Source organism: Glycine soja, chromosome 6, assembly GCF_004193775.1.
Source record: "Glycine soja cultivar W05 chromosome 6, ASM419377v2, whole genome shotgun sequence".
NCBI lineage: Eukaryota > Viridiplantae > Streptophyta > Magnoliopsida > Fabales > Fabaceae > Glycine > Glycine soja.
This window is the reverse complement of record NC_041007.1, coordinates 1,033,187-1,056,512: the sequence shown is the minus strand read 5'-3', so window position 1 is coordinate 1,056,512 and position 23,326 is coordinate 1,033,187. Positions and strand designations below refer to the sequence as shown.

Here is a 23,326-nt window from a genome sequence, read left to right as displayed (position 1 = left end):
TTGTACGTATCACCTCAATGAATTGTATTTACCAATAATAAATAAGATTACAGAGCTGTATTTTTACATTACGAGGAACCCCCAAAAAATATTACAGAACTTTTGAATCTTCATTCGCCATTTACTACTATTCCCTCCTCAATACTATAACGGTGAAAATTCCTCAAAAAATCATAGCACAAGACAACAATGAATGTAAAATTACAAGCAACAATGTACATGATAGGTAAGCTCTATATTATCTTACTTCTCGATGCCTTGCTGCAGATACTGTATCAAGTCATAGCCAGCAGTGGTCCACTTATTATAAGCATCTTTACAAACATGTGTCATGAAATTGGCTGCTTCACGCTCACTCATCTCCGGATGAAATCTCTTCCGAAGATTGCCAATCGGGTCACCCCTGCTGAAGCAAGGTAACCCGCTGTCTAGCATTAATGCCACAGTAGTGATGATCCCATCCATTCGTCGACGGGCAGCAAGGTACCCCTTCACGCACAAACTACATGTACAATAAACATGAAAGAACGCTGAGTTTTTTAAATGACGTCCAGGAAAAAAAAGTGTGATCTAGATAGAAATGCCATTACTACCTTAAAAATTGATTCCATGTATCACTCTTCATAACACCAGATGGATCTAGTAATTGTGTCATCTCATGGCTCAGCTTAAAATGAGCACTTTCAAAACGCATATTCCCACCGGGAGAAGTTTCTAGGATGAAACCGAAGTCAATATGAACAAGCCTCCCAACACTGCATCAGCATGCATATTAGTGATGCCATTTATTGGACCATAAAGCAGAAAGAGCAGGGGGACTAAAAATCACAAATAAATTGAACCAAGGGAGCCAAACAATCAGGATGTTCAAATGCTTCATAGGCATCTAAAGCTAAATTCAAATCCACTAGCAATAATAACTGACTTGCTGACAAAGTAATGGAAGAAGCACAAAGATCTTACTTATCAAAAAGAAGGTTCCCATTGTGCCTATCCTTTGGTTGAAGCAAAAGACTAGCAACAGCATAACCAGCACTGCTAATGATAAAGTTCTGGCGTGCAGCCTCAAAACTGGCAGACCCAACAGGTCCATAGTCTTGCTGAAATATCTCAAACAAACCTCCATCAGTTGTTTCCCCCATCTGACTTCTACTGCGCGTATTTGGCACAACCTGGAAAATGTAACAAAAATAAAAAATTACAAATCCACAAAACAATTGCCCCATATATGACACAAGGAATTAACATTGAATCTTGTTACCAAGGAAACTGATCGAAGTCATTTGATATTGTTTTGATACAAGGCCAAAAAACAAGTTATAGCATAAAATAATAACAAGGAAACAGAACCTTTTGACCTAACCGTTATAGTATATAGTTAGTTCAGCACTTACACTATTTTCCAACTTTAACAGAAGAAAAAAAATAATACCATCGAATTAGCATCATATGCATAAGAAGAAAAAAAGAAAAACTGAAATAAACTTCTAAGAGAAAACAATGAGAAAAACTAAAGTAAACTTTTTCATAAGCTAAAATTAGCTTATGCATAAGCTAATTTGTAAAAACTCTCTCATATGTTTGATTAAAAGACTTCACATGTGATTAAACTTGTTTGTGTCCTAGGATCATAAAACTTGTGCTTAACACGAAAATTTGATAACCACGACAGTTCCATGTCCTAGACTGAGAATCCAATTGCTCAAAAGAAATACATAGCAAAAATACACTTCCAAGTACTACCATAATTAGGAAGTTATCACTGCACTGGCATTCTTCATTCTGATCAAGAAAATACTTTGGCAGGTGAGCCACAAAATTTTCACGATGTTATAACTTATTGGGAATAAACTCACCTCTATTATACCTCTCTCGGGACCAGTAGGCAGTACACCATAAGGAAATAGATAAAGATTTAATCCAATGGCTTCAAATAAATCTCTAAGTAGTGCTATCACTTGAAGGGCAAGAACATCTTGTCTACAGTCATCTCCAACCTTAAATGTTGTAAGAGAACAGTCAGCCCAAGAATGACAAAACACATGCACAAATTAAGCACAATTGACAAGAAGCAAGAAAATAAACACACGGTGCAAAAAAAAATGGTTTATCTAACACTAGCCATACTCCAAACAATCACTACTCTTTATTTGGTTCATATTTCATTTGAAACTATCTCTAACCATCTAACAACCCACACAAAAACGGAAAAAACGAAAGTATATTTGAAGAGAATATACATATATAACACGGGTAAACATGAGCCAGATTAAAAATATATTCGAAGAGGGCAATTTGCTAAGTCCCAATAGCGTAATGTTCTGCAGTTTTGTTGACAGGATAACAGGATATCATCATAAATACAACCCAGCTAACCTTGAAAATGCAAGCTTGTGGCTTTACATCATTTTCGTCCCCATCTCGATCAATTACATTAAAAGTTATCATGATTGGAACTTTTGCGGCTGATTGTAAGGGAATACCACTATCTACTCGAATACCCCTAACAAGCTTGTTAGGAGCTGTCGGTAAATAAAGGTCCTCACCGTCCATTTCAATTTTCTCCAACTCCCTACCACATGGTAAAATAAACATTAACATCTATCAAAAAGCATTGAAGATTTAACTAAAAAATTCACAATAAAAATAAGCCTTCAGACATTTGCCGAGTACCTTCGGATACCGGCTCGGCGTTCTTCTTTAGGAAGTGGAAATAGTACACCAGAGATGGATGTAACTTTGTCAAAGAAATCAAACTCTCTTTTAAATATGTCAAGTGCCTTTGGATTAAAACCGTCAATTATACGCTGCCTTACAGCTGGCAGCAGTTCTAGAAATGAATTATTCTGAAATATAAACACAGATAAAAAACTATATAACGTATGATTTGAAAGAAAAAAAAACAAATTATATAATGAAAATAAAGAATTCACTTTGAATATATTAATATTCATATTAAAGAGTACTAGCAACCCATTCTCTAATACACCCTTAACTATAGGCTGAAATTTATTGGAAACTAAAAAATCATGAGTCAGGTTCATCAAACTAGGAGTGGTGTGGGACTCACATAATTGTTGTGATTTCCAATAAATTTCAATCAATAATGAAGAATGTGTTTGAAAGTATGTGTTGCTAATGTTTCTCAGTTACATTTTCAGTTTTCACAAAGTACTGTAAGTAGGGCTGCATATTTGAATGCTAGTTTCAAAGAGTAAAGACTAGAAAAATGTATCTGCAAATTGAGGAACTTCATGTAATCTGATCAACTGTCACCTTGATTCTAAACTCAAGATAGTGTTTACTCATTGCATATTCTTGACTGTCAAGACAACAAACATATTACACCATATAATTTGAATGTGGGCCTACAATGGTCTGACAACAAAGAGCCTGAATATAATATTACACATTGCACCTCATCATTTAATTTTGAAGCCAAGAAATAGGAAATGCACTGATTGCTATAACTGTGCAAGCCTGAAACTAAAACTATATTATCTCCTATTTTATGTCTTAATTTCCACCTTCGGAGTCCCAAAATGCATCTCACTTTGAGAATCAATATAACAAGTTCTTATTTTACTCAATTGTTCTTACTTTTCTTTCAAATTCAAAAACAATGAGGATACTTTTGACAGTGCTTGATTTGATATATTAAAACTAGAACATGTATTCTTAGAAAGGAGTGCTATGTAATTCAACATGAATCAATTAATAGCATAAACATAACTCTTAAATTACATTTATCATTAATAGTAATAAAAAAAAAGAAGTCAATGCATCAGGTTTCAGTGATCAATGCTCTGAATTTATTAGACATTGCCTAAATAATGATGCAACTGACAAGCATAAATCCTAAGATTTGATGTTGACTTGAGTTTAAAATTCATGTCATTTTCATCAGCATATGATAGCAATAACTAATTAACTATACTATAGATATAAAGAAACATTCTTTTGGTATACCTTCCCACTGTTTGGGTCTTTTCCTGTCTCGGGTACAGTCTCACCCTGCCCAAAATAAAATTGGTGTTTAACCACTTATTAAATAAAAAACAAATAACTTGGAATGAATGCAAATCTACATGTAAGAAAAACACAATTATAAATAAGAATGAATTGTATAACAAGTAAAAAATAACAATCACAAGTTATACCTGCAAATGCCAGATAAGAATATGGGCAAATATGTCACTTCTTTGAGCAGCTCTAAGCAAATAACCTTCAACTAATTTCTGCAAAAATAAATGTATGCAATTGGTTACAAAGCAAAAACACATTGAAAGTCATTATTGGACTGATGCTATTTACACTTTTACATCAATTATTAGAGGTTAACTTCAGAAAATGTTCAATTTAGAAAATTTCAAAAATGGTTAGAAATTTTCATTAGTGAAATATCTGAGCTGAAGATGTTTCACTCAATGGGAATTTTTATGATGTCAATACTTTATAAGTTTAGAGGGCGAGCCCTGGTGCAGCGGTAAAGTTGTGCCTTGGTGACTTGTTGGTCATGGGTTCGAATCCGGAAACAGCCTCTTTGCATATGCAAGGGTAAGGCTGCGTACAACATCCCCCCCCATACCTTCGCATTGCGAAGAGCCTCTGGGCAATGGGGTACGAAGTTTTAATACTTTATAAGTTTAAAGAAAAAAAAAATGGAGAATGGACTAAAAAAATTCAGACAACAATGCATAGTGAGATTCAACAGGGTGAAAAACATTAATATACTGACATATTTTTGTTTGAGCATCCATGATCTTTTCAAAATCCCAATGTTATCAAAGCTTAAAAAACACAAGGCTTATTTATGCTGTAGAAATGGTGAAAGAAAAAAGGTAAAATCAGGTTTTATATGACCATTGACAAACAATAGGAGGAAAGCACATACTAAGGGGGATAAACCATGAAACTAAATTTCAATAGATATCTAACCCCTTCATCATGTCGCAACGACTGCACCAGCTGTGGCATGAAAAAAGTTACTCGTTCAGGAGGATAGGATTCCAGAACCCTTAGAACGTATGCCATGACCCGTGGATGACCCTTGTACGCAGGAGAAAGGAACTCTAAAGCTTGTGTAATAGAACAAGGAGCCCAATGAGGCAATTGTTGCAAGAGCACCGAACTGTCATCAACTGCCTTTGGGGTGATAAAGTAAGGTAATGCTTCTGGTATGTTGCGAACATCCACTATATTTGCCTGTAAAGCAAAGGAATTGTCTCATATTTTACAAGATAATGAATTTAGACGAGTTAATGAGAGAGAGCAACAAGAACCACGGGAATGAAAAAATAAAAAATAAAAAAAGCCACACAACACAAGAATAAATTCTCCCCTTCACAGGTAAATAAATAAATTATATATAGAGAGAGAGAATTATTGGACATGACAGAAAATATAACTCAGGTAAGGATGATTATATTTCCTCCTTGAACACACAATATTGCTTTTGAACAATAACTATATAACTGAAATTCTTATTAGAATTTAAAATGTATGAAATTTCAGTTCAGGACAACCAATTCAACAGCATCATATTGAGCAATAAGTGTATTTGTTTACTTTAAGTTTCAATTTTCCATCTTCATCCAACCCAAATGTGTAACTAACAATGCTTGTGAATAAGCCAAAATTTGTTGCAGCAGCTAGATAGATCAGACATAAAATTGAATATTTTCCCCTGTAAAATATTAGTTTTTTTTATCATCAGCCAATATATTTCCTTTCTCTATTCCTTGCCTTCGAAGACACTCAACTGACTAGGACTTTCGGTTCACAATATTATTGAAAAAACAAAAAGAAAAAAACTTACCTGTACAAGCTGAGTTACTTCAGTTTTTACAAATGCATTGGTTGGGAACCTTGAGGCCAAGGATAAAGCAAGCCTAGGATCCACAGAGAAGGCAGTCCTGGTATATTCTATCCATTTATCTGCACTAATCTTGGGTCGGGAACTACTTTCCCTGAAAATACATACCAGATGTTTGAAAGCTTAGGACAAGATGAAAAACAAAACATATAATGAAATTCCAGTGGTCAGAAACAGATATATATACTTTGTGTTAGTTGGCTGCGCCCAGACGTCAAGCCTATCAGCCTCATGCTGGCATAGCATTAAAAGTAGCTGCCTCCGTTTTTCTCTTCCTACAGAATAGTTCTCCATTTGACCCCAAACAGGATGATAGTGGTCACTCTATAAAAAATGTAGAAATTAGGATTAGGATATTTTTTAGTCCATTAGGAAAGTTAAAACCATTTTCATAGAGAAAGATGAAAAAATAAGTACATGATAATGATTTTAAGATTTAAAAGTCAACAATTTAATGTTCCAAAGTCCCCAGTGTAAGCACTAAGCAGATGTTAATGCTAGACATAGAATTATTACCGCATCAGCCAAAGTGTTTCCATTTTCTTGTCCATTTCCTTTTGAACCAACTTGGACGGTATCTCCTTTCATATTTGAAAGGTATTGAACAAATAGAGAAACAGACTGAGCCTCACAATGAGCAAAGTTTGTATAGTTTGTGTCATACCATTCAGGCTCAAAAGCAAACCAACCCAAAGATGCCCTACAAATGCAGCAAAAAAAAAAAAAATTCAATTAGTAAGAAAGGTGAACATGATGAATCCAATTTTGGTCCCTATCTTTGCAAGAAACTATTGCTCCAGCAGAATATCCCATGAAAATATTTATAAAAGCCTAAAAATCTACTTTACTGCAGAGCTAACATGAAATACCAGACAAGTCCTTCACAGTTATACCATCCCCCCCCCCAAGCCAACCACCCACTTTCATCTGATTAATCTACCAAATAATCCAATTAAACAAATAACAGATTTAACACTATTAAGGTGCGTTTTATAGGCTGAGGTACAGTACAAGGAGAACATCACAGAACAAATGTTTAAGTTACAAAACAACTTTTTATCCAGTCTATTGTTTGGGGTACATCGCACATTGGACAGCAAAGAGAAAATAATATAAAATTTACTATAATACCCTTTTTAATATTAACATCTTAATATAATTCATATTATTATCATCATAAAATAATAAATTATTATATTCCATAATATATATTATATAAAATATTACCTTGGAACATAAAAAACTTCTTCATAATATTATATATATATATATATATATATAGAGAGAGAGAGAGAGGAGGGATCAACTAACTCCAAGAGTAATTTTTAAGAGTTACTCATCATCCTCACCCTTCATTTTCTTGAAATCTAATGGTTGTAATGAGTAGTTAATCTTAACCATTAGATTTCAAGAAAATCAATGGTGAAGATGAGGAGTAATTTTTTTAAAGTTACTCTAGTAACTTGATCCCTTCTCATAATATATGTATAATATATAATTAAAATTAAATGAATAAATAAAAATTTATTTATAAAATCACTCACACTTACATGCTTATTTCTTATATAGTTTTAAAATTGTCACATAACTTCTATATTTGTTATATCAGCTTTATTATATTGTGAAGAAGTTTTTTATATTCTAGCGTAAAAGGTTTGTGTTTCAGTTTTTTAATGAAGAAGCAATGTTCAGCGTCATATAGCATTGGTGGTTATTTATTATGATAGTGGGAAGAAGAAACTGAGGAGAGGGAGTGGTGGGGGATAGAGAAGAGAGATATGATGGTGTTTTGGTCTTTTGGTCTTTTGAATGTGTTGTACTGGGAACAAAAGGTTGTCCCGTAGATAATTGAGTAACAAGAACAGAAGTTTTTTTCCTGTCCCTCAACCTCTTTTTTGTTCTGTCCCATGTTCATTTTTAAAATAATAAAATCAAACATTGAACAAATGTTTTTGTCCTGTTCTGTCCCTTACTTTTTAGCAAATCAAACAAACAGAACCTAAGAGACATAAATATTTATTGTTAGTGGAACAAGGCTTGGTTCTTCTTGATTTTCAGTAGAAAAGATAAAATAAAAGAATACAAAAGAGGAGAGGCACAGGGACTGATTTGACTCAAGCAGAGTCAGTCTACGTAACTTCACCAGTTCCAAATTCCAACTAATCCAAGTTAAGTCCTGACAAAATTTGACCATCTTATAAAAGTAGGCCTAAGTTGTGCAGTTTCCAGAAAATGTTTCAAGCCACCAAGATAAGGGAATTAAAAACATGCAAGAAGAGAGGAACTGACAACAAATACAAAATGCATGCTCCATGAAGAAGAAGAAAGGCACAAATTGATGAATAAATAATAGCAAACAAAGCAATATTTCCAGCACTACTCTTAGCAGTTAGAACAGGTAAAGAAAAAGAACAATTTAGGAGAAATGCACCAAGAATGCCAAAAGAAAAACTACAAGAGACACTCGTGTTCACCTATAAATCCGATCTTCCAGCAGCTGAAGCCCCATTTGAAATTTTTGCAGATTGCCCTGAAACTGGCAAGAGCAGTACTTGAGTCCTAGAAGCATAAGAGTGAAAAAAGTGCCACTGGCTGCAGGATGGTGTGAAAAATTCCAAGGAAGCTTTGTTGTCCCCTGCAACATCCTACCAAAAAGCAGGAGTTGCTCGACACTTTGGTGTCGAATTGCCTACAAGAGACAGGATAAGAATGATTCAGGGAATTAATTCAAATAATTGCAATATTTTAAGTTGAAACTAGATTCGGTATTTAATACAATAAAGGAAGTAAGGGGTAAGGCAATGCGCCAATGCCTTCAAGCAATTTGATCTTACTCCAATAGGTCAATCACAATGTTTATCAACATATTCAGTGTTAAGAAAAACCCATTAGCAATTAGTCAATCAGCATAAAAGCACTAGCAACTACTCCCTCCGTCCAATAATAATTGTCGGGTAAGAAGAAAAAACAAGTCCCAAAATAATTGTCATTTTAGCTTTTCAATCTAATACATTAATTACTTTTTCCCCTTATATCCCTTATAATATTAATGACAGGCAAAAAAATCTATAAATGAGTTAATGATGAGAAGGTTAATTTTGTAAAATTACTACTCTCTTTGTTTTCTTGGTCTGTATAAAAAAATCTAGTATGACAAATATTATGGGTTGATTCCATCTTGGAGTTTTTGGAGGCTTTGGATCTTTCTATAGCCAATACATGGTTTAAGAAAAGAGAGGAACTTCTTATCACTTACAAAAGTGGAGGGACATGTTCTCAGATAGATTTCTTCCTTATCAGGAAGTCTGATAGGAAGTATTGCTTGAACTGTAAAGTTATCCCGGGAGAGAGCTTGACTACCCAACATAGAGTTTTGGTTATGGATGTAAGAATTAGAGATAGGGCAAAGAGAAGAAGTCCTATGGTAGCACCAAGGATCAAATGGTGGCACTTGAAGGGTGAGAAACAAGGAATCTTCCAACAAAAGATATGGGAGGGATGGTGTGGACAATCACAAGGAAGTGCAAATGATATGTGGAACAAGATGTCCCAAGAGATTATTAAAGTGGCTAAAGAGACGTTGGGTGAATCTAGAGGTTTTGGACCTAGGGGTAAAGAATCGTGGTGGTGGAATGAAAGTGTTCAGAGCAAAGTTAGAGTAAAAAAAGAGTGTTTCAAGGAGTGGTCTAGGTGTAGAAATTCTGAAACTTGGGATAAGTATAAGATAGCTAGAAATGAAACCAAAAAGGCGGTGAGTGAGGCAAGAGCCCAAGCTTTTGACGGACTATACCAAGCTCTAGGAACCAGGGACGGAGAAAGATCTATATATAGGCTTGCTAAGGGTAGAGAGAGGAAGACTAGAGATTTGGATCAAGTAAAGTGTGTTAAGGATGAAGAAGGCAAAGTCTTAGTGCATGAAAAAGATATCAAGGAAAGGTGGAAGGCGTATTTCCACAACTTATTTAATGATGGATATGGATATGACTCTAGCAGTCTAGATACAAGAGAAGAGGACCGGAACTATAAGTACTATCATCGGATTCAGAAACAGGAGGTAAAGGAGGCGCTGAAAAGAATGAGTAACGGTAAGGCGGTGGGGCCAGACAACATACCTATTGAAGTGTGGAAAACTCTTGGAGATAGAGGTCTTGAGTGGCTCACCAAACTCTTTAATGAAATTATGAGGTCAAAACGCATGCCGGAGGAATGGAGGAGAAGCACGTTAGTGCCAATCTATAAGAACAAGGGGGATATACAAAATTGTGCAAATTATAGGGGAATCAAGCTCATGAGTCATACCATGAAATTATGGGAAAGAGTAATCGAACGGAGATTAAGAAAGGAGACTCAAGTTACTGAGAATCAATTTAGTTTCATGCCGGAAAGGTCGACCATGGAAGCGATTTATTTATTACGGCGGGTGATGGAGCAATATCGCATGGACCAACAAGACTTGCACTTGATTTTTATTGACTTGGAGAAAGCGTATGATAGAGTGCCTAGAGAGATTTTGTGGAAAGCTCTAGAGAAGAAAGGGGTTAGGGTTGCATATATTCGAGCTATCCAAGATATGTATGATAGGGTATCGACTAGTGTTAGGACACAGGGTGGAGAGTCAGACGATTTTCCCATCACAATTGGTTTGCATCAAGGGTCAACCCTTAGCCCCTACCTTTTTACCTTAATTCTGGATGTCCTCACGGAACAAATCCAAGAGATAGCGCCGAGATGCATGCTTTTTGCAGATGACATAGTCCTCCTTGGAGAGTCGAGGGAAGAGTTGAATGAGAGGTTGGAAACTTGGAGACGAGCTCTAGAAACACATGACTTTCGCCTAAGCAGAAGCAAATCGGAGTATATGGAATGTAAGTTCAACAAAAGAAGGAGGGTTTCTAACTCAGAGGTGAAAATAAGAGACCATATTATCCCTCAAGTCACACGGTTTAAATATCTTGGGTCTGTAATACAGGATGATGGAGAAATTGAAGGGGATGTGAATCATCGCATTCAAGCAGGATGGATGAAATGGAGAAAAGCATCGGGGGTGTTATGTGATGCAAAGGTACCGATCAAGCTAAAGGGAAAGTTTTATCGGACTGTGGTAAGACCGGCGATTTTGTACGGAACGGAATGTTGGGCGGTCAAGAGCCAACATGAGAATAAAGTAGGTGTAGCGGAGATGAGGATGTTGCGGTGGATGTGTGGTAAGACTCGACAGGATAAAATTAGAAACGTAGCTATTAGAGAGAGGGTTGGAGTAACGCCTATTGTAGAGAAGATGGTGGAAAATAGACTTAGGTGGTTTGGGCATGTAGAGAGAAGACCGGTAGACTCTGTAGTGAGGAGAGTAGACCAGATGGAGAGAAGGCAAACAATTCGAGGCAGAGGAAAACCCAAAAAGACTATAAGAGAGGTTATCAAAAAGGATCTCGAACTTAATGATTTGGATAGAAGTATGGTACTTGATAGAACATTATGGCGGAAGTTGATCCATGTAGCCGACCCCACCTAGTGGGATAAGGCGTTGTTGTTGTTGTTGTTGTATGACAAATATTATGGGACAGAAGGAGTAACATTTGGTGGCAATTTAACACTAAAATAATAATATCCCACAAGATCCATTAATCAAGAACTGATTATCAATCTTCAAATAAAGAGTGGTTCATGAATATGTTCCTGAATTCATTAATTAATCCGTGTCAAACAACTATAACATAATTGTTTACTAAAAATCCAGTAGATTGAAAGAGAAATAAAAGATTCGAGCCGACAAATTTTACAGTTAACTATGCCCATTTATATATAGCACCAAACAAAATATAGCTTCCATGTTAATGTAATGACAGCAACTTCAACTAATGATTCATTGATTATTAATTTATTAACAATCACAATGTAAACAGTGATTCAAAGGCAAATCTTAGGTTACTCAAACCAAACAATTTACCCAATAATCAGTCATGAATTAATGAATTTTGTTTATACAATAGGAATATGAAAATGCAGTATGGCCATTTAAGATCAAAATAAACATTTACAAAAGGCAATCATATAATGTTTAGATAAAGTGGCCAAATGAGAAAATGTAAATCATATGGTGACCAATGCCTAACCTCAAAGCGATCAATGAGAAATCCAAGCCATAGTCGATGAGCAATTATCTGCTCCACAGGATCAATCTCGGGCTGCAATTCAGGCTCCCCAGGGGACAGGTGAGGCCTGAGTTTTGCAGCAGGTCCAGAATACCTTGCTTCAGATGCAAAAAGACCCCGCTTGGTATCAATTGTCCATAACCATGCATCGACAAGCTCAGCAAGGACAAGAGCTCCAAGTTCAGGTGCAGCAGAAACCAACCATGTCCATATGAAAACACCAGTTTCCATTGCATCATGAGTGGAAATGTAAGCAGGACACCAACAAAGAAGACGGAGAAGTTGTGAGAAGCCCTCCACGTTCGATTTGGATCCAGAACTCTTGTCCATAAGAAAAACATAAACTCAGATAAAGGTATAAAATACAGATTCCCTGAGAGTTCTAACTTATAGTATTACCAACTAAAATACAAGCAAGAAATGTGTTTACCAAATGTGACAAAAGCAGCACAGTGGCCTGAGAGCAAGTATCACGAAATTCAGACCTGACCACTTCCCCACCTTTCTCTGCTATGTTGACAAACTGTTGAAGTAAACGCACAAACTTATTAAGCAACATTCCATTGAACGAGTCATCCTCAGCTTGTGGCTGCTGAGGAAAAGCTCCAGATATAATTCTTTGAAGCCCAGCTCCAAGTCCAAGACCAGGAGGTGCCGTACTGGACTGAAATCCACCAATGCTGTTATACAACCTTCTCATTCCAGCAATTTCTCCAGCATGGTTGCACTTAACTGTCGCTGCAGCTTGGTTACACTTACCAGAACTGATAACATCTAAATTAAAAGACTCTGATGCTTTTAAGTTTGCTCCTGAAGCTGCAGCTGCTGCAGCCATGACTGCAGGAACGTTTGCTGTTTGTATTGGCCAGTTGTCATTTTTTCCAGTGCCAATTCTTATCTCAGATAAAAGTAAAACAACATCAATTGTGGGCTGTGCTCTTTGCCAAGTATTCGCTTTACAAAGTTTATCCTGACGTAAAATACATAGAGATGGTGCAAAGAGAAAATTGTGAGGACTTAATAAAAATAAAGACACTTTTACAATGTCACCTATAGAAAAGTTTAACGGAAAGATATATGCATTAGCAAGTAAAATGGAAGGAATTAAGGCACAATAAAATGTATGCAACCACCACATTTTGGGACCAATTTCAGAAAGCAAGCATGCACCCATCTGTTGAGACAATGATGACAAGGAAACTACAAAATCTTAAAATATTGATTTTCATCAATGAAACAGATCAGTTCAACCTGAAGAAGGCCCTGGCTAGTGCACGGAGCACTTGAAACTGATTTAATTATCCATTCTCGAACAATTCTCTGATACAAGGTACGGACTGTTGCTGTCCAAGCAGGATCATTGATGACCGCAGTAGAAGAGTCGCCATTAAATGAAAATAGCAAAGAATCTATGCAGGAAGAATCCCATAAAACCTGCAAAGATACCATTAATCTTAAATATATTGCAGATGTCAAAAAAAAAGGCAGAGACACATTAGGCAAGTAATTACATATACATGTAAGCATATTTATAACATACTGTTGAAAATTTACCTGTGGAAACTTATCTCTGAGTTGATTCAACAAGTTCTCTGCAATATCTCGTATATGATCCTCCCTCTGGGACAGACTTTTTATTAGAAAACAGGTATGCATTGTAAGTATTGAATCTCGGGTCTCAGCTTCATGGCCTATTTCAGAAACTCGATCTTCCTGAAACCAGACCAATTAGTTGTGTCCATAATCCACATAGTGCAAAGACATAGATAACAACACAAAAATTAGTCTTTAACAAAAAGAAAAAACATAAACAAGCGCACATTAATGAGAGCACCAGTAAATAAGCTATAACTACAACCATTAGGTCACATACGCCTAATCTAGATTTGTTCACCATAAAAGTTCACAATCACTTAAAACGGCATGAACCCATTGAATTTGTCAATACAAGTATACAGATAAAACAATGTTCAAATTTCTTTTGAATGAGTTCAATTTTGGACATAAAAAAAGTAAATGCAGATGCTAAAGAGTAACCCTTAGGGCCTTTTTGCCCCATTATATATTTTGCCAACTATACACCATCCAATAACTTTGAAATAAATAATGTTTTCTCAAAACCTACCGCTGGATTGAAAGTTCCTTTCACATAGATCATGTATACAAATTTTTATAATAATCCAAAATTATTTGATATCTCATTCATATAGATCAAAATCAAAATAATATAAACTTTTCAAAATATATTAAAATATGAATCATTTGATCACCTTCTCGTTGCTCTTCAATTTTGATAAAATTTAATACAAACAATCAAGGTAAGATAAAGTTGTAATTCAACAGTTGGATCAAGAAAATTCAACTTATTCAAAAAATTAGTGATGGTGTAATAGTTGGTAAGACCGTAAGAGTTACATTGGTGCAATTTGAACCTTCTCTTATATATATAAAAAGTTGAACTTAAGGCCTAACTCAACCCCATGAAACCAGCTTGCCAAATGAAGATTGTGGATTGCCCAAGCCTTATAAGCACTACCTAGGTCATATCTCTAGTCGATGTGATATTTCAACCGCCTAAGAGCTGATGTCCATTCTAATAGGCCACAATTAAGGTGGGCTCGGGGTGACCACAACTAAGGAAACTTTCCAACATATATATTTATCATCTTGTGTCACTACTCCATAAGAAAAAATCAGATGAAATCTTAGACCTTTGTGGGACTTATTTGATGAAAAAATATTTGGAAGATTAACATTGTGATACTAGTCTTTGGAGGAACAATTTAAGCCGAAAAGAAACAAATATTGATTTTATTTTGTTAACCAAGCTGTGGGTATTAAATTGTGAAGGAAAAAAAAACTCTAGAAAATATAATGAATTATATTTTCATTAAGAAACATGAGTTGTTCCTCCATATGCCTCAAGTATACCTTGCCAAGAAGTATGTGTTGAGTATAATATCTAGTGAAAGTCAAGCATTTCTTTTTGATCAAGATTATGACACAAAATAAAAATAAAAAATAAGGAAAGGGGAAAAAAAGAAGCAAATATAAGACTTCAAATTAGAGAGAAGAGGCACTTTCAAAAAAGTGTAAAGTAAATTAGCTAGCATAATTAAAAGCATAGGTAGAAATTTCAATGAGCAAATTGCTTCAACAAAAATTATGCATTTAATAACATGTTTCATGTCAAACTTCTAGATACTACTACTTAACAAAGAATTATGAAGTTGTAATCCTTCCGTGATGGATGCATTCAACCTAAGGTTCAGCCACCTTTGAATGCATTCATAAATATAAAATGATTGATGAAAAGTAACATTCATCAAACAAGAAACAGAGAACATAGACTTGTTTAACATATGCACACATAGGCATTTTTCATACCACCTTAAATCTTTGAGATGAATAGTAAACAATTGCCAGCTCAATTTTGACAATAACTGCTTATCATTAAGTAAACACATGTCCTGGCTTCATGTGTTGAGGTTTATGGTCCTCATGAGTACACATAATGGGAAGTATTAGCAATAAATGTAGTAAAAAGGTCAAACTGATGCCTACCAGCCATGACAGAGCTGTTTCAAAAGCCCTGTGGACAATTGCTGTTAAACACTGAAAGACAGCTGGCATTAAATTTGGAGTCTTGAGATATTCAAAGACACAAGTAAAGGCACTTCTTGCAGCATCCATAGTGGTGCCACCAGTTAGGATTCCACCATTGCTGCTGAAGCGGATGATCTCAAGAAAAGCTACAGCAAGAAGATAAGTAGCCTTCACTCCTGCAAAACAAATTTTTTTTTTAAAAAAAAAAAGCACCTTAACAGTCATGATAGAGTGGGGATTATACAAAAATGAATATCAGAGTTAAGGGAGGGGGAAGGGAGTAACTCCAACCTAAATATAAAACAAGAAACCACATTATAAATTGTAATTTTCCAATTTGTCAGGCTAAAAAAGTGTAAATTTAACCATGCTGGAAAAAAAATTGGACATGAGAACTTAAATATATAAGTGGCAAATAAAATTTGTCAACACTCAACAGCACAAGGCTATGAACGAGCTGTGGGTTTAACCAATATGTAAAAATAATTAAATAATAAAAACAATCGCATTAACCTTGGAAGGTTGATTCATGTTCAACAACCAATAATAGCTAAGTTCACACATCTATATAATATGAAGTTGATCAGAAAACATGTCATAGAAGAAATAATAATTAATTTTGATGTTTATCAATGGCACATGGCTATGAACAAGTCATATGGGAAATGCTAGTCTAAGACATGACAACATGGTCAAACACTGTCCAAGGCATGTGAAAAATTTTTAGGATCCAATCGCTGTGGAACTTGAGTCCCACAATGGAAGTATGGGATTCTAGTGTGGGGTTTATAAGCCCCTGAGCTCCCCAACTATGATAGCTAGCGTTTGTGGAGTGGTTCTCCCAAGGTTCTTATTTAATTGATATGAGAGCCTTCCACCATGTCACTCAATTGCAAACAAGCAGCATGGGTGATGATGCCAACATTGCAGTGTTTGTTCAGGACTAGTCAAAGGGCTAGTGCATAGCCAACCCACATGGGCGTTGGGTCTGTGAAGCGTGGTGGAAATAGGGTACGGTTGCAAGGTATGGGACCTGAGTCCCACATTGGAAGTATGGGATTTGAGTGTAGGGTTTACAAGTCCTTGGGTTCCGCAACTTCAATGGCTGGCTTTAGTGGTATGGTTCTCCCAAGGCTCCTTTCAAATATCATCCTGAATTTTACAATGAATTGTATCCAACAGCAATGTGTCTTGACATGGAAAGGAGTGTTATACAAGTAAAGGATCTGATGAGCCTGACAAAAGATGTGGGACGTTTCAAAAAATCTGAATATGGGACCTGAGTGCAACAATGGAAGTGTGGGGTTTACAGGTCCTTGGGTTCCCCAACTACAACGGCTAGCTTTAGTGGTATGTTTCCCCCAAGGCTCTTTTCAAATATCATCCTCAATTTTACAATGAATTGTATCCAACAGCAATGTGTCTGACATGGAAAGGAGTGTTATACAAGTAAAGGATCTGATGAGCCTGACAAAAGATGTGGGACATTTCTAAAAATCTGAATATGGGACCTGAGTGCAACAATGGAAGTGAGGGGTTTACAGGTCCTTGGGTTCCCCAACTACAACGGCTAGCTTTAGTGGTATGGTTCCCCCAAGGCTCTTTTCAAATATCATCCTCAATTTTACAATGAATTGTATCCAACAGCAATGTGTCTGACATGGAAAGGAGTGTTATACAAGTAAAAGATCTGATGAGCCTGGCACAAGATGTGGCACCTTTCTAAAAATCTGAAGGTGTTGACAATTCATATACTTAGAGAATTACTAAAATAAAGCAAGTGCAATCCACCTGAGATTGTGGTCATTGCTGTGACATCAACTCTCCCTCCTAAAGCTGCAGAAAGAGCAGCCCTTTGTGCAAGTGCAGCTTTCTCATTGCCACTGCCTTGACGACTGCCTGGGTTGTGCAAAGCATTTAGTTCTAACTCATCCTCGAGCCATTTCACTGAGCTAACAACCTGGGCAGAAACAGGATGATATAAAAGTAAAGCTTCAGTCTAGTGCACAGTAAACTATTAAATTTTGGGGGTGATACAGAAAGCTATTGACTTCATAATAACATCACAGGGAAAAAAAAACTAAATAGTACTGCACTCCCTCTAGATTATGATGAAGCATAAATATACTGCAAGGCAAAGCAACAGATTTCATAATGTTATTATATAAAACTATAAACATGCACAACTAAAAAACACTAATGGAATTTTTTACCCAAAATTTGAAGATCTTCTACAATCAACTTACTAGTGGAGGAGTCCCCTGAGAAATTCTTTGAATAGCAGAAGACCACTCCACATTCCACATATATGGTCCATTTACAGCTTGGAGGGAAATTGCACCCATGCTTCCCACACTGTTCAGTGTACTGGAAACTGACTTTGTATTTACTGGAGTCTTCTGTATCGGTGGCGCTAGGCCAAAAAGAGCAACATAGAACCATAGGTTGCGAAATAGTTTTAAAAGTGATGGCTCCACATTTAAAGTAGGATCAAAATCGGAACAAATTGCAGCAACTGCCGGGAGCAGAGGACCCAGGAAATCTGCTCCACTCCTGCAGTGAGTAAGCATCAGATGTGAAATCTTCAGAATGCATAATTCATCATGGAAATGAAGTTGAATTTACACCTATTCAAAATCTCAACAAAAATTTCAAACATTATTAGAACATTGACATGTCATGTGCTCAGCATAGAAAAAGGTGTACCTTCCACTTTTAGCCTCAGCAGCTAAACCAACATCTGAGCATAGGGAGAGCAGTCGATGACGAAAATCTGAACGCAATCTATCACTAGTAAGACCACTAGCAATAACAAGAAATCCTGCAGGTAGAGTCTAGAATGTAATTCAACTAGTGAGAATCCATTTGACAGTTTATTACACCAAACAAACCAAATCTAGCATGCTGTTGACATTTATAGATATACTACATACTTCAACTCGCTCAGTTGTGGCTTCAGTTGCCTCTGTTTTGCTTTCAGCTGATCCTACACTGGAAAGTTTGTTCAAGTAACTTCTAGTCATCAAAACCACTGTTTCACGGTAAGATTTCTCAAAACCTAAACTGGCCATTCGAGACACAGCGTCAAGAAGCTGTATAGATCACAATAAAAATGTTGTAAGATTCATAACATAAGAAGCCAAAGGATGATACATAATTGAACAAAGAGAAGGGTCATAAAATATGTTGACGAATTTCATATCAATTTTAAAATACATGCTCTGAAGACAAAGTTCCATACTCGGAGTCTCAACAAACTAGGAGTTGAAGCATCACCCTCTTCTAGGCTTTCAATAAAAAGAGGTAATAACACGTCTACCAGCTCAGACTTGTTGACTGCAGCGCTCAGCTCAGCAAACAGGCGTATAACATTAAGCTGTACAAAAGGAACTTCAGGCTTCTCTTGGTTGTCCTGTGGCAAGACAGGATTCCGTAAGCAACCAAATAACTTAATACATGAATAGATACAATAAAATTGTAACAAACTTAAACAGATGTCAATAATGTTGGATGACCAACCACGAGATACAATGTAGATGAAACAGGAAAAATCTACTAACCATATGAATGGATATAATTACAATAGCAACTGATGAGATTAAAGGGAGTGAACACTGAAGTACAAGTCCATAAAATATATGGAAATGTATGAAATACAAAATTAACATGTATAACATCTGAATGTATGGATATGATATTCTTTGCAGAGATATGTACAAAAACAGAAAAAAAAAAAAAAAAGGATAGTACAGTGTTGGCACATATACATTTATTTTTATTTATTGCCAGTTTCTGCATTTGAGGACATGTGACTATTAGAATATGTACCTGTTCTTCATAATCATTTCGTTCACGTATGCTTGTAGCTAATCCCATTATGTATGTGTCAACAGGGGCTCGCTCCTTATTCCAGCAGGATTCAATTATCTGACAGCTGGCCTTCATGACACTCTCAAACATGCCCCCATGGGTGTTACTCCATGTATCAGGCTGTCACAAAAATATTTCAAAATTTAAAAAAAAAATCATGAAATTGAATGTCAATTGGAATGTAAGTTTGAAAAGAAACCATCAATGGAAATATAGTATTGAAAAGTAACAAAGTGCACCTGAGCACAAACGTTGAGAACAATTGGCTTTAGGCGAATGAGCAAAATACGCAGCGGCTGTCCTCCTCGGGCAATAGCAATATGTGCTACCCCAAGAAGCAATGAACTGAAGAGCTCTTCACACGATCTCAACTTACGCCATCCAGAGAGTAAGCATGCCTCAGCAGCATCTATCAGTATCGCAACTGCCTCATAAACCAACCTCTTAACAGACCTCGAATCAGAATCCAGTGCTGAGAGGCTCTTGATTTTCAGGTTCACCGCTGCTTTATACACTGACAGTTTGGTATTAATCCTAGCTTTTAAAAGAGACCCCTGCTCATGCCAATCCCTCTTCCTTATCTGCAAGAACATACAAACATGAAACACACCTCACTCTTAAAATTAACCTAGATAGAAATGCTAACAGCACACTCTTCTAAAAACTCTCTACTATTAGCTGAATTTTATTGGAAATCAGAAAAAATTTTAGGTCTCACTTATAATTTTGTAATGTCGAATTAATTTAAGCCAATAGTAAAGAGTGTATTAGAGAATGTGTTGCTAACACTTCTCTTAACCTAAATCTTAACTACATTTCACAATCCACAGTGAGTAAACCAAGACACTCACTAATTCAAACAAGCATAACAAATAAAGTGACGACAGAGGGAAGGATAGTAAGGTACAAATTATACCTTCAGAAACACAGACATGGACTGTATCTGTTTCTTCCCAATTAACCTAACCTGCTCCAAAAGCACAGGTTCAACGTGGACCTTCTCCAACACGTGAGCAATCAACTTAAAAGCTATTTCCTGCCTCTCCAAGAACTCCACGGACTCTTCCTCAAACAAAACAAGATGATGGCCAGACGAGACCACGCCAAGACCACCATCATTTAAACCCAAATTCTGTGCCAATTGATCAGCACTGGTCCTCCAGACATGGTTTCCCCCATTCACCATCCCTCTCGACGAGGCGGTGCTGGCATCATCCGCGGCCTTAGAAGCCACACTGCTCGAGGAACCCGAAACATTCTCATTCCCGGGACTGTCATTGTAATTGGTCAGGGATTGATGGTTCACACTGATGGGCGAGCTCTGAGCCGAGGAATTTTCCGCAGCGAGTTGTTCCCTCGGCGTGCCTGGAACAGGCCCCACCGTAGGCGCAGCGAATTGATCGATTAAACAAGTCACCAATCTGTTGGCATCGGAGGACGAAATTGGAAGAAAGTTCTGCGAGAGAGCGGCCAAGAAAGCCCTAGCAATGCTGGAGCGCTGTTCGCGGATCGCGGAAATCACTACCTCGCCGGAGAAGGCGGCGAGCTCCTCGGCGAAATCCGGCGAGGATTGCGCGGCCTTGGAGACGTAGCCGGTGAAATCGAGGAAGAAAGAGGCGACGGAATCGAGGCTGAAAGGGTGGGGCCAGAAGGATTGAGTGAAGGAATGGGGAACGGAGCGGAGGAACTCGAGGACGACGGACTTTGGGCGCAGATCGGCGGAATCGGGGCAGTTGGAGAGGAAGCGCGAGACGGCGAGGACGGCATTGAGCTGAGAGCGCGAAACCCTAGGAGAGCCCGCCGAGAGGTACTCCGGCAGAGGGCATTTGTCGCATATCCACGAGAGCTTATCGGAGAATTGCGAGGGATTCTGCGCAATGAGGTCGCATAACTCGATCAACGCTTCCATCACGATTTGCAGGGGAAATAAAATCGAACGGGGAACGAGGGAAATTGGTCCCAACGTGAGAGTTGTTGCATTCGATTCTCTCTGTATCTCACTGCTAACCACGCAGCAACATTGTTGCTGTTCTTCTGGTCATGGCCATGCCAATGCCACGGACATGCTTTCTTCCTCTTTTATTTCCTTTTTCGTTTTTGGCCATTACGGTCTTTGCCCTGCACGTGCTTTTTTTAACTAATGGTCATATATTTTTCTTTTACTAATTTTAATATACTCTTTATTTTTATGTATTAATATAATAAATATAAACTTTAAATCATTATTATAAAATTTTAAAAATTGTAATATTGAATGATAGTGTAAATTAAATTAAATTCTTAATATATTCCGCATTATCATTACAGATTGCAATGTAAAAAGAATATATTTATTAAGGATTATAACTCAAATGATTTAATAAAGTGTGTGAGTTAATATAATTTTTTTAGTATTTATTTTTTATTCTAATAAACATATGATTGACAAATAAATTTGTTTTTTAAATATATAATTAGAAGTTCTTACATGAAATATCTCAAGAAACTATTCAATAACTCTAAATTCAAAAATATCTCAATTCCCCAAAATAAAAATAAAAAGGAAAACATTTCAGAGATTTTGAATTTGCTGAGAGGTTTAAAGTGGCATTTTGTTTTCCCTTAAGAAGGTCTTAACTTTCGTCTCACCATCCAACCACTAGATTGGACACTTTTGTTTTATTTTGGAACATTGACTACTTGATAAATTCATATTATATTTGGTTCGATAGTGGTCTGTGCAACTTTGAAGTTCTTGTAGGAGAAGCAAAAGGAAAAGCTAATATTAATTAGATGGACGTTGTTCCATGAGTTTGTCTAAAGGTTAATTTGGTTGTGAGGAAGAAAAAGGAAAGAAAATAAATAAGTGAAAAATAAAATTATTTGGTATGTAAAAAAAAATATTTGGTATCTATAAAGATTATTTGGTTGAAAATAAATAGAGTAGAATAAAAAATATTTAAATTAAAGTTATTTGGTATGTAAAAAAAATTAAATTATTAGTAAAAATACAATTTTAATCTTATAAGTTACTGGTTTGTTTTGTTTTTCTTATTCTTTTTGAAAAAGTAGTTTGTTTGTTTTTCTTAATTTCTTATGAATAAAAAAAGCTGGTTAATATCATATTTTTTTTTCTTTTTATAAGGTTTGGTTGAGTAGTTGTTTATGAAATCTCAACTTTGGGGTTTCCAAAAATGGGTCTCCATTATGCAATAAAGCGCTCACATTCACGACAGGCGCCTAGGGATATGCTAATCGTGAGCGCACAGTGCAAAAGCTTGATGATGGAGTTGGTCCTGTTGAACACTACTTTAATATGTGATGAAGAAGATAAGAAAATCTTCCAAAAAAATATATAATATATTTATTCTCCCAATTTTAATTTTATTTTGTTTCATATTATTTATTTATATTTTAAAAAAAGAGGCAAAACTATACACTACTTTAATGACACTGAGGCACGAGTCTTGATTCTTCTGAAACTTGAAAGGCATATGCCACAAGGAACTGGGTAATTGCGGGACGCACAGAACAGAAGGCAGCGACAAACCGATATTATTCAATTAATAACTCACAACTCAAACAAAACGTGGTGGAAATTACTCTGAACAATACCACAATATAATAATATGTAATAAAATTTATTTTATAGAATTAAAACTTATAATAAATAAATATTTTTAACATATAAATTATATTTTTATAAAAAATGTTGTTTGCTAGAGAAGCAACAACAAATCATGTTAGGCTCAAAAATTTTCAGTATATAACTTTTTTATATATATGGGCCATTATATATATTCTTTGTATTTATCAAATTAACCATCATGAATGAATGAAATGT

At 36.1% G+C, this 23,326-nt stretch overlaps 1 protein-coding gene across 2 annotated transcripts; it reads right to left on the bottom strand.

Moving 5' to 3' along the window:
• LOC114414496 (phosphatidylinositol 4-kinase alpha 1-like) lies at positions 1 to 21,599 on the bottom strand. Of its 2 annotated transcripts, XM_028378777.1 has the most exons (26): positions 20,420 to 21,598; positions 19,743 to 20,084; positions 19,462 to 19,623; positions 18,875 to 19,045; positions 18,567 to 18,725; positions 18,340 to 18,467; positions 17,880 to 18,186; positions 17,425 to 17,593; positions 15,592 to 15,809; positions 13,582 to 13,740; positions 13,279 to 13,461; positions 12,458 to 12,997; positions 11,989 to 12,348; positions 8,350 to 8,564; positions 6,392 to 6,575; positions 6,063 to 6,199; positions 5,819 to 5,969; positions 4,939 to 5,205; positions 4,161 to 4,238; positions 3,970 to 4,014; positions 2,674 to 2,846; positions 2,377 to 2,572; positions 1,857 to 1,997; positions 964 to 1,172; positions 594 to 755; positions 1 to 502 (listed from the first exon to the last, which is right to left on the bottom strand). In XM_028378777.1, exons 1-26 carry the CDS (start codon positions 21,410 to 21,412, stop codon positions 244 to 246), a joined length of 6,108 nt encoding a protein of 2,035 aa, XP_028234578.1. In that variant the 5' UTR covers positions 21,413 to 21,598; the 3' UTR covers positions 1 to 243. The 2 variants fall into 2 exon arrangements, with proteins under 2 accessions (XP_028234578.1, XP_028234577.1); XM_028378776.1 differs by having other exon boundaries at positions 13,279 to 13,740; positions 20,420 to 21,599.
• Positions 21,600 to 23,326: the final 1,727 nt, after the last annotated feature.

Bases quoted from the DNA above. Each gene is read 5' to 3' on its own strand.
- LOC114414496 (XM_028378776.1), bottom strand. From the start codon at position 21,412: ATGGAAGCGTTGATCGAGTTATGCGACCTCATTGCGCAGAATCCCTCG. The intron at 2,573-2,673 runs GTACTCGGCAAA...ACCATGTGGTAG, and splicing joins CGCCGAGCCGGTATCCGAAG to GGAGTTGGAGAAAATTGAAA. The intron at 1,998-2,376 runs GTTAGCTGGGTT...ACAACATTTAAG, and splicing joins CACAAGCTTGCATTTTCAAG to GTTGGAGATGACTGTAGACA.